Source organism: Neopsephotus bourkii, unplaced genomic scaffold (assembly GCF_033783945.1).
Source record: "Neopsephotus bourkii isolate Nb327-2 ecotype Australia unplaced genomic scaffold, CSIRO-AGI_Nbou_v1 NB_168, whole genome shotgun sequence".
Lineage (NCBI taxonomy): Eukaryota > Metazoa > Chordata > Aves > Psittaciformes > Psittacidae > Neopsephotus > Neopsephotus bourkii.
The window spans coordinates 16,592,726-16,604,831 of NW_026900684.1; the positions used below are offsets into that span (position 1 = coordinate 16,592,726).

The 12,106-nt window shown below is 41.9% G+C and overlaps 1 protein-coding gene across 1 annotated transcript; it reads left to right on the forward strand.

Moving 5' to 3' along the window:
• The first annotated feature begins 5,423 nt into the window (after nt 1-5,423).
• FGA (fibrinogen alpha chain) lies at nt 5,424-12,101 on the forward strand. The gene is made up of 6 exons (XM_061374292.1): nt 5,424-5,571; nt 7,176-7,304; nt 8,198-8,381; nt 8,717-8,862; nt 9,799-10,879; nt 11,243-12,101. The coding sequence occupies exons 1-6, from the start codon at nt 5,521-5,523 to the stop codon at nt 11,950-11,952; spliced, it is 2,301 nt and encodes a 766-aa protein (XP_061230276.1). The 5' UTR covers nt 5,424-5,520; the 3' UTR covers nt 11,953-12,101.
• Nucleotides 12,102-12,106: the final 5 nt, after the last annotated feature.

The window sequence follows — 12,106 nt, forward strand, 5'->3', positions numbered from 1 at the left end:
TGAATAGCACATTCAAATGCTTTAAAGACAGGAAGACATTACTCTTGTAATACAGATCTAAAAGGTGGTTTATGCAGCCTCAATACTTTCCCAGGTCTGATGCAAGGCTGATGCTAAGCCTCTTTCCCTGGATCTGAGACTCCATAGCATGATAGATTTCTGTTCCCATGTAATTTTTACTGAGGTTGTTTTGACTTGGTGAAGTTTCACCCTTGAGCCAAAATCTAAGAGGAAGACAGGTTTCCCAGGAGTAGGTGAGTAGAAGCCCTTGTGTAACATAGGGTCAGCATGGGGTTAACAACTGTTTGGGATGAGGGACAACCCCTCCATACTACTGAACACAATATTTGCACAGCAATATTGCACCCATGCAACCAGCCATGCTGCCGGCTCACCACCAGCCTTGACATCTAATTCCTCACAAAGCAAAGCAGTATTTCTCACCATTTTGTGCTGTGAGGCCTTTCCCATGGTTCCTTGTAGCTGAAGCAGTATGTGTAGAGAGGCCTGGGGGAAAGATATGAGCTGGGGATTGGCAAGTCCTGTCTGATCCTGGTTCTGCAAACAGCCACTTGAGTGGCATTGCCCAAGTCCCTTCCACTTTCTGTTTCAGTTTATACCACCTATGACATGACATTAAAGTTCTTATCTACATGTTTGCAACATGGAATTATAAAAGACTCCTTTCCCCTTCATTGCTTTGACTTCTCTATCCACACTACGTTAGGTCTGAACTGTGATTGGCCTCTCCTGATTAGCTTCCAGACACATTGATTTATTAGATGAGAATTTGCTGTGTCTGCACACATTTCAGTGGTGTGAGCTGGCATTTTGTAGGTTGCTCACCAGAACTAAGATTGCCTTATTCTTCTAGTTGATTTGTTGGTTGGTGTCCTAAGCTTTTACAACTCATTTTAACCTCTTTGGAGAGGACCATCTGCTCCGGTGGTCAGGAGGGTCAGAGCTATTAAATCCAAGAACTTGAAAAAGTTCTCTGCCAGAGTTCATCAGGGAGTCTGCAGGATCCCAGTCTGCAGTTACATTCTCTGGGTCCTGAAAGAAGACTGGAAACACTCATGCCTTTTGGCACTTCTTTCTACTGTTTCCAACCATCTAGCTATCAGAAAAAGGCCTGAAAAGATCTCATGTTTCTTCGGACTCTTAGAGAATAATACTCTGGGTATTATTTTTTTGCAAGAAAATATATTTCAGCCCTTATTTTGTAGTAGTGGTGGAATCACCATCCCTGGAAGTGTTTGAAAACCATGCAGATGAGGCCCTCAGTGACATGGTTTAGTGGTGGTCTTTGCAGACCTGGGGTAATGGTTGGACTTGATGATCTTAAAAGGTCTTTTCCAACCTAGGTGATTCTATGATTCTATACTGGGAGGTCATATTTCTCTTTTCTAAATCAGTCTTTATCATACATGATCCTCAAACTATTAGCTATATGTCCTGGGTTTAGCAGTGGCAGTCATTTTTCTCTTTCTTGGTAGCTGGTGCAGGGCTGTGTTTTGACTTTCAGCTGGGAACAGAGCTGAAAAACAATGATGGTTTGGTTTGGCCAAGGACTTTGTGGGCCTCATGCGCTGCCAGGGAGGAGGGGAGCCGGGAGGAAGCAGAGACAGGACACCTGACCCAAACTGACCAAAGAGGTATTCCATACCATAGCACGTCATGCCCAGGAGGTAACTGGGAGTTGGCCGGAAGGGCTGAGGGGACTGCAGGGTTGGAGGAGGTATCGGTCGGTGCTTGGTCAGGCTGGGGGGGGCGAGTTATAGGTCGGCTGGTGATGAGGTGTTGTATTCTCTTCCCTTGTTATTTCCTTTATCATTACTATCATTGGTGGTAGCAGTAGTGATTTGTGTTATACCTTAGTTACTAAACTGTTCTTATCTCAACCCGTGGGAGTTGCATTCTTTCTGATTCTCCTCTCTGTCCCTCCAGGAGTAAGGGGAGGGCAAGAAACAGGGGGGGGGAGTGGGTAACAAGCTGTCTGGTTGGGTTAAAACCACGACACTATATTATCTACAGTGAAAGTTGTGTGGTTTTGGCCAAGCCTGCCCTGCTCTGAGTCTATCAAAGTTCATTATAGGATTTGGTGGCTATGATGAGTTTGCCTTTCTCTCACACCTCAATGCTTGCAGTCACTCTTCCAAAGACCACTGTAGCACAAAACAGAAGAAAGTGGATGAGGAAAGGGTAGAGGTAGAAAAAAGCAAGTAAGGTGGATGGACTGGAGGACTTGCTGGGTTCCTCAGTCTTTGGGACATCGCATGGAGACAATGTGGGACCAGATGCTGGGACTGGCTAGTGACAAATTTAAAAGAGTTTAGTATGAGGAACATATGAAGAGAAGGTGGAGCTGAGAGCTGGAGCTGAAGAAGACTGGAATCTAAGGAAAGGTATCTAGAGGAGGGATGTGAATGAGCAGGCAAGAGGAGGAGAAGTCAGTGTTTGGGAACTGATGGTGAGGACTTACGGTAGTACAGGAGACAGAGGCAGTGCTGGGCAAACAAGGGCTGGCTCACACCTAGGGTACACAAGCCAGAGTTAAATCCCAGATTCCCAGCTATTACTGTGGCAACCTGCCAAGAGCAGGGCAGCTGAAGTCTGTCCTTTGACGGTGAATTAAAGTTAAATCCAAAGTTTATCTAGCTCTTGGCCTTTAGCCTTTCAAACAAACACAGAGAGAAGTGATTGGATGATTGCAACAGGAAAGCAAAGGTACAGGCTGAAGGTCAGGCCCAGATTCAGTCCTCAACTGGAAATTCTGAGGAGATCCTCCTTCACCTCAGCTTCACCCAGAAACCCCTTCACATGAAGCAGAAAACACCACTTAGTTTACCTAATGGTAATGGTTGGTTATCAGCTTTTTCCAGTCCTTTTAGCCATGGTGGCCAAGTTTTACTTGGACCAGCGCTCTAGTTTTCTACATTTGAAGGTCACCAGAGAGCTTTGTCCTCCATCAGGGTTTGTGGAGGCCTGGCACATGCTTTGTGCCGTGTCCAGTTTTACACTGGTAGCTGGTATCTGGGTCACCACCTAGCAAATTGTTGCATCCTCTGTAAGCACAGTTGGAAAGGCAGAAAATCTTCTGCTTGGTGTGCTCTGACTACTATCGATTTTTAAGTCCTATTAAATTACCAAAATAATGTTCAGACATTATTGAAGATCACAAAGTCAAGCTCTTCCAAAGTGAGAGAAGCCAGAACTAAGGTGCCATGTCACATCACATCTGAATTATGAAGGATGCTTTCATTGTTGCATAGGTTGTAATGCAGGTAGGGAATAAAACCAGGTGGGGCATAGTTGTGTCTTACTTACAGCTGATACCCTGCAAATTCAGGTGCTATTCCTGCCCTCATCCCTCAGTTCCTGTGAGATCAGAAGCAAGACACTCAGGTAAAGCACTGCGATAGCTGAGTGATGAGCACTATAGGAAAATATGTGAAGCTTTAAACAGTCTGCAGGGCATCATCATACAATGAAAAGAATGTACAGCTCTGAGCAGCTGCTTGCTGTCTTTTCCTCCTTCAAGCATTTTATTGTTTGATAAGCTTTTAATAAGTCTTCCACAGAATTGCTGCAACATAATGAACAAAACTGTGTAGGACTTGGAGTGGGGAAGCAAGATCAATTTTGCTCCAGCTGAAGTTAGTAGCTGAGGGTTTTGGTGTGTAAGAATATTGATTATCTGCTTTGAGTTTAGGAGCTGCCTTATGGACATTTATTGACCAAAGAACACAGCAACGGCTGGCTGATCTTCAAACTGAGCAAAGGTAATATGTGGTCTGTTTGGACATTTCTTGCTGAAGTTGTTTGGGCTGTCTTGTTGCTGAAATAGAAGTCTGTTGAATCACAGCATTACTAGCACTGCACTAGCAGTGGGATTACTAGCACTGAGATTCAACAGAAGACTTTACAGAGCACGTTGCAGAGAATTTATATGAACAAAATGTCTTGTTTCAGAATGTGCACATATAAAATAAGACTAAGCCTTAAATATAATAGAAACACTTTGTCATGCAAAACCAGGTCTTGGTGGTGTGTTAATCAATTTAGCACCATCTTAATGAGCTCTTCTGCTACCTGAGAATAAGACTTGGGTAGATTTAGATTATACATTAAGAAAAAATTCTTCATCACAAAAATGTGATGAGACATTGGCACAATTTACCCAAAAAAGTTGTGGATGCCCCATCTTTGGCAGTGTTCAAGGCCAGGCTGAATGGAGCTTTGAGCAACCTGGTCTAGTGGAAGGAATCCCTGGCCATGGCAGCGGGTTTGGAACTAGGTGATCTTTAAGGTCCCTTCCAACCCAAACCATTCTATGGTTCTCTGATATTGGTATATGTTCGATTTAAGAGGGTCTTCCTAGATAAGAGAAGCATGAAATACAAGGCCAGAACTGGGAGGAAACAAAGGGTCCCATTCACATCTCTCTAAAGTAGAACATGGTAAGATGTTGCAGCCTGTACATGATGAGTTTTTCGAATGTCATGTTGTTTTAAAAAGCCAAGAGAGAATTTTGTTCTTTTGACTCATGAGGTCAACATGTGCTCTAAGCAAAGATTTTCTTGCTTATTCCTAATCACTATGGTGGCAACTTTTGAGATGGGCAGCATCTATCAAGTGTCTGACAGCCATGTGCGTCATTCCCCAGTAACAGTAAGGCTAGTTATAGAGCTCACATTATTATCATCAGTTACCCCATACAAACTATACCCATTATGCAAACATTTCAGAAGGCATGACTCTTCAGGAATATTTTATTATGCTTAACATCTGTTCTGGGACATTTTCATGTACCACTCTACTGTGGTACTCTTCATAAATTTGTGTTCATTTCAAACGAATCTTACTTGATACAAAGTTATAATATGCCATTTGTGTAAGAGACAGCATAAACACATCATGCATCATACAAATACCACTAAGGTCTAGCTGTAAAAACTGTTGTAAATTGCGCTCTGGCCTCCTCAGGAATTAATTTCAGTTGGTGACCACGTGGTCACAGATAAACTTTCTTAGACCAGTACTTGCCTTGGAAAGGTTGATGAATTTCACAGCAGTGGAACACAGTCACAGAGAAAGGGCAAACCAATGACTTCCTGTTTCAAACAGTAGCTCTTTGATTATGCTGCCTAAGTTCCCATTGCACAGTGTGTGTCTTCCAGGAGGTAAGCATTGCTGGATCTCACTAGGTCCTGTGTACATCTAAGTTGAACGTCCATTTATGAGAAACCAAGCTTTAAACAGATTTTTATTTTCCTGGAATACATGATGTTGTCCACATGTTGGTGTTGTACAAACTTATCTGGAGCAAATAACAGCCCAAACTTGTGCAACATGCCTTAAGTAATCACCTAAGGGGGAGGGGGATATCTGGCATGTTTTGTCTCCAAACAGAAGGGAGCATAATGATTAATCTCAGCTTCACACTAAGGTTTAAATTGCACCCAGAGATGGGGGAAGAGTATCCTTTCAGTTAAAGTTCTGCTTGCTCTTCTCCTGAAGATGATATCAATGAGGATCCTCTGTGTGTTGCTGTGCCTCTGCTTAGCCTGGGTATGAATTTGATTCTTTTCATATCTTTCTGTTTTGAAGAGTGTCTATTAGATAGATAAATTTTGACTGTCATCTAGTTTGTAAAAGTCAATGCACACCCATATGCACAAGCCTACCGCAACCATTTCACTGCTGGACTTTCATCAATAGTTCTTGAGCATCCAGCTCTCTCTAGTTTTGTTTAATTTGGTTTTACTGAGTCTGCCTGGATTCACGAGCAGCATATATATTAATTTGAATTTATAGATTCATAGGTAATGCTGTAAGTCTGTGGATGCCTGTGGCTCCAGCCAGCCAGGAATTTTCATGTTTGTTAGGGTGAATTCTGCTCTCATTTGGATGGTACTCCAGCAGGGTTTTACATGTACAAATGATATGCAATACCTTTATTATAAAATGCACATTAAAATCCCAGGATTCCTGTAGCAGCAATATCAGGTTAAACTAGGGCTAAGTAAGAAACAATTTTTAGATAAGGAAACAGACTTGATTTTCAGCTATGTTAATATAAGCTTGTTTTTCTTATTGAGGTCTCAGGCCATAACTTTATGTTAGATTCTTCACATTTCTCTTTATGACTGTGTTTTGAAGAATATGCATATTTTAACAAATGACAGAAATTATAGAAAGCTGATGGGACAAAACAGAAGCAGTCATACTGCAGCTGTCAATGCTGAAGGGGCACAAACTACCTAAAAGCAAAGGGTTTTTTTGTTATTTTTAAAAGGCCAGATCCTCAGGATTAATCAAACCAGAGTGAATCTACCAATTTTAATAATGACATTCCAGTTTCCCAGGGCTTAACAACAATATAATGTAACTATATATAACATATATAAGTAACACAGTAGAAATCCTTACATTGATTTGGCTTAGAATTACCTTGTATAGATGCCCTTCTCCTCAGGTTTGAAGATCTCAGTATATTTATTTCTCTTCTTTCCATTAGCACAGTGGAATCCACCCATCAGTGACCTTACTGTTTTTATTACAATGTTACTAGCTTTCTTGCTCTTTATGCCAGGCAAAACATGGCTACAGGCTTACATGTAGCAACTGTAATTAAAATCAGAAACACTAATGGGAAAACACTCTTCATATATATATACATATATAAGTATATATATTTAAGCCAGTTTTGTGTAGACTGAAGGTGGTAGAATGAAAACACAAATTTAACACTATTGCAGCAAGTGAAAATAGAACATAGGATTTTTTAAGTATTTGCTTTAACTTAACCAGTTTCAATCTGATTTCAAGTTAATTTTATATTTACACACGGAACAAAAGATTTTTATGGAATTACATTGCTATAATATATCTTGAGCATCACCAGCTCTCTACATAGCAGCAATAATTTTAAGAGATGAAAAGCTTTATTCTGACAAAAAAAAAAAAAAACAACAAAATTGTATCTTCCAAGAAATGTCAGGAATAAAACAGTGCAAGGGCACTGCTCAGTAACCAGTAACAGCCAGATGGCTGTAACTGCCACACGTCAGCTATGGCACTGAGTGTCTGAGGACATCAACATTGTGTTTCTGTTCTCTTGGCAGCTGTTTAGTTAATCTTGGTTTTGCTTTTGCCCTTTTTCCTCCTGGCAGGCACAAGATGGAGAAAGTACCTTTGAAAAGGAGGGTGGAGGAGTACGTGGTCCCAGGATTGTGGAGCACATGTCCCAGTCTGCCTGCCAGTATGAGAAGAACTGGCCCATCTGTGCAGATGATGACTGGGTGAGCAATGAGCTCTGGGGGCGAAAAAGGGACCTATCAGTAGAGTGCTCATGGACCTCAGCTGGACTGCTATGATGGGTGCCATGCAGCCAGCACGCAGTTGGGGCTTGGGTCTTAGGGAGGATGGGTAATACTTCATGTCAGGGCAGCCTGGAGAGATCTCCTGCAGGAAAGCAAGGAAGGAAATAATTAGGAGAAAGAAAGAGGTGGAAGTTTGCCAGGGTGTAAAATCAGAAGAGAATGTAAGTCTAGAAAAGAAAGATGAAATAAAAGAAGGTCATACCTAGAAAAAAATAAGGATTTTTTTTTAAATAATTTTGATATTGCCACTTTTGTAGTTGGTAAGAGAAAGGCACCAGAAAGATGTGTGACAAAGAAAATAAATAGCTAAAAATAACTTTCTCTTCAGTACTTACTTTTTAGGACGTCAGATGACAAAAAGTTCAGTAAAAGGTACATAATTATCGACTGGATGTCTTTGTGTGTAAACTGTTCATTTGTCTCTCTCCTGCCTCATATGTCTTAGCCCACCTCTATGCTACATTTATTTGATGAAATCTTGGCTAAGAGATTAATTAATTAATTAATTAATTAATGTCTGTAAGAACATTAAGATTTTCCGAGGAAAATTTTGCTTAAATAAGTTGGCCTCTAACATCCCTGCTCAAACCGGACAACAGATTTCTTACAGCAGCCCTTTGGGAAATACATACATATATATAAAAATGGACATCTGAAGAAAACTTGCAGAATCTCACCCAAACTTTTTTTTTATTATTATTATTTTTTTATTTTTTATGTGTTTTCAGTGTTGGCCAGAAGTCTGAAATATAATGCTAAAAAAGTTTACTCTTGAAGATTTTAACACAATTATTTCCATCTTCTGATTTTAGGGTACAAAATGTCCATCAGGCTGCAGAATGCAAGGACTGATCGATGAAACAGACCAGGATTATAGTCACAGAATAGACAAAATCAGGAAGCTGCTCTCAGAAAATCAAAACAACTATAAAAAATCAAATCGGATAGTTGTGGAAACTGTAAATGTACTGAAACCAAACCTGGACAGTGCTCAGAGTGAGTATCTTGCACCCAGTTTTATTATCCATTGCTGAATTACTATTTTTTTGTGCATAAGCAATATGTAGTGAAAATATATCGTAGAATCATAGAATTGTTAGGGTTGGAAAGGATATGCTGCACTGGACCTTATGAACAAGACCCAGAATAAACATAGTAATTAAGACTCCTAACTGCTAACTAGTAACAAGTAATGTACTTTTTTTACCTGTCGAGTACTGTGAGAAATATGTGCTTAATTACATGTTTTAATTACTTATTTTAAAAACCCCTACCCTTTTAGGAAAGAAAATCACACGTACATAGCTGACTGTGAGGCATTTCTGTTTCAGAGATTGATGATGATTATGGTCGCGTATCAGGAGAACTGAGACAGAGAATTGTGACATTAAAGCAGAGGGTTGTCACTCAATTAAACAGAATTAAAGCTTTGCAGAGCAGCATCCAGGAGCAGGTGACAGAGATGAAGCGCTTGGAGGTGGGTAGCTGCTATGTAGTTTCCATTTTTTCTAGGGCTTAGCTACAGAAAGAGGGTCTATCCATTACACTGTACATGGTGAGCAGTGCCCCCTCTAGAAGAAAACTTGATGAACTCTCACAGGACCTGATTTGCTGAAGCAAATCCCCAAATGAGTTGCTTTTCGTGCAGCTAGGTGTGGGAACGAGTATGAGCTCAGGAGGACTCCTGGTCCCATTTCTCACTTCTCAGACATGTACCAAAGATATCTACTGATAACTGGCTCTGCATGAGGTGTTTCTCCTCCTATAAGGAGTTTCTGAGCAGCTAGGATGAGAGGGGTGTACTCTGTCCTTCCCTAGTGCTGCCACTGCTGCCCAAGCCAGTGCTGGCACTAAAGCCCATGTTCCCAAGCTGCAGCCAATCCTTTTGACAGTAATGAAAGCAAAAGTCCTGGCACAAACAGTGGGTTTGCTCAAAAGCCTGTTTTGATCCCCAGATCAGAGATCCATCTTTTGGATCATCTAGGAAAGCAGTGGTAGCCTTAGCATGGCAGGCCTCACAGCAGGGCCATGACAGGCTCTGGGACAAGCCCAGTGTCTTTCCCTCTCCTTGGAGGACTCATTTCTGCCCTGGTCCCCAGGGAGTTGCCCAGGTCTACAGCACTCCCTCCAGACCCAGTAAGACACCCCTATGAACCAAGAATAAATGGAGCAGACATTGGGAACGTGCTACAATATACTTCTCCGTGGAGCTCACGTGCACTGTGCTATTGCATGTGTTGTATTTATTGGAAATTAAGCCAGGGATGATTTCAAAGCTGAGCTTTGGAAAAGCTCTGCTGTAGGTGGGAGGTGCCAGGATCTCTCACTTTTCCTCCAGTCCAATTAAAGAATACACTTGCTTAAGAAAGTCACGAAAGGTCCCTAACCAAATTATTTCTCTCTGTTTACATAGGTGGACATTGATATTAAGATACGAGCTTGCAAAGGAACCTGTGAGAGAAGTTTTGATTACCAGGTGGACAAAGAAAGCTATGACAATATCCAGAAGCAGCTTACCCAAGCCAACTCCATCAACTTGCACCCAGAGCTTCAAACAACCACCTTGAGCACGCTGAAAATGAGGCCAATTAAGGACTCAAATGTTCCTGAGCATTTTAAGCATAAGCCTCTGCCAGAAATGCAAGCTCTGAACATAATTAATAACATCAAGCAGATGCAAGTGGTATTAGAAAGATCAGAAACAGACACAAAGCCCTCCCGAGGCGACAGCGTGTATCTCGCGGCAGAATCAAGGGGGGATGGACCTTCACACACCAGCAAATTAGTTACTCCTGCTCACGGGAGAGAAACTATTAGTCTGGGAGACAAAACCTCCTCCACTGTCCGTAGGTGCACCAAAACTACCACCAAAAGAGTTGTCACTGGCCCCGATGGCCCTAGAGAAGAAGTAGTTGAAAAAACAGTTTCTTCTGATGGCTCAGACTGCTCCTATTTGCCAGGGGCAGGAAATGTTAGAGAGGAAGGGAGCATGTACCATGTTGGTGGGACAGATGGTTTCCACAAGCTAGAGAGGTTATTCCCTGAGCTAGAGTCCTTTTTTACTCCTGACTCTGCATCCACTGCTAGTAAGCACTTTGGTGGATCAAGCAGCGTTTCATCTAGCAGCCACACAACTGGTACAGGCAGTAGTCACTTAGGTACTGGAGTATCCAGTCATTCAGGGACTTATGGGGGGAAAGGCAAATTTACAGACTTAGGAGAGGAGGAAGAAGATGACTTTGGAGGACTTCACCTTCAGCCATCTGGATTCCCATCTGGCAGTGCAAGTCACTCCAAGACTGTAGTGACCAGCGCCTCTTCTAGTTTCAACAAGGGAGGCTCCACTTATGAAACCAAATCACTAAAGACCCGTGAAATAACTGAGGAGCTAGGTGGGGTGCAACATGATCAGAGTGCAGAGGATACCCCAGACTTTCAGGCACGCAGCATCAGACCATCAGGAAAGAAGCAAAGGAGAGCCAGCACTGGGAAAGGTACACAGGCATCACAGAAGTAGTTAATTGAGGTAGTGGAGCCAAACTCCATCAATAACCAAACTGACACATTGGTTTCAGACAGTGTGATGTTAAAATGTGAACACTGTGTCCATTTATTGCCACCTTGGAAACAAAAAAAATAGTTCATTGATATTCGGGTATTACGTAGACAATTCACAATTTAAGATGTATGTAGTTTTCTTTTCTGAATCCTTTTTAATGTTGCCTGTCCCTATACATAGTGTATTTCAAGACACGTTTAACAGTTTTCCTCAGAACTATTGGTACTTGGATTCCTCTGAACCTTTTATTAAATTTTGCTGATAACTCCTGTCAAACCAGATCAACTTTTTTTTTTAGACTGTGATGATATCCGCCAGAAACACACTTTTGGTGCCAAAAGTGGCATTTTCAAAATCAAGCCAGCGGGATCGAATAAGGTTTTGTCTGTTTATTGCGACCAAGAGACAACTTTGGGAGGATGGCTATTGATCCAACAGAGAATGGATGGATCAGTGAATTTTAACCGGACCTGGCAAGACTACAAGAGAGGTTTCGGCAGCGTGGATGGCAAAGGGCAAGGAGAGTTCTGGCTGGGCAATGAAAACATACACTTGCTGACTCAGAACGACACTCTCCTTCGGGTAGAGTTAGAGGACTGGGATGGAAATGCTGAGTATGCAGAGTATATCATACAGGTAGGATCTGAAGCAGAAGGGTATGCCCTTGCCGTGTCCTCCTATGAGGGGACTGCTGGGGATGCACTGATAGAGGGCTGGATGGAAGATGGCACTGAATACACATCCCATGCCCAGATGCGGTTTAGCACCTTTGACCGGGACCAGGACCGCTGGGAGGAGAGCTGTGCAGAGATGTACGGGGGTGGCTGGTGGTACAACAGCTGCCAGGCAGCCAACCTCAATGGCATTTACTACCTGGGGGGCCACTATGACCCCAGGTACAATGTTCCTTATGAGATCGAAAATGGTGTGGTCTGGCTGCCATTTAGAGCCTCTGACTATTCCCTCAAAATTGTTAGAATGAAAATCAGGCCCATTGAAACCATGTAGAAAGACAGGCTTTTAATATATGTTACAACTATAAGTTGAAAAGATTTTTTTATATATGAATTTGCATGATGTACCTTTACTCTGTGAATTTGAAGGCAACTGGACACATATGTGGCTTTAAAAATAAACACTGATTAATAATCAACAAACCAGT

Excerpts from the sequence above, each read along its gene's own strand:
- FGA (XM_061374292.1), top strand. The coding sequence starts at position 5,521 with ATGATATCAATGAGGATCCTCTGTGTGTTGCTGTGCCTCTGCTTAGCC. Across the intron at positions 8,863-9,798 it reads CAGAGATGAAGCGCTTGGAG|GTGGACATTGATATTAAGAT; the intron begins GTGGGTAGCTGC and ends CTGTTTACATAG. Across the intron at positions 10,880-11,242 it reads GAGAGCCAGCACTGGGAAAG|ACTGTGATGATATCCGCCAG; the intron begins GTACACAGGCAT and ends TTTTTTTTTTAG.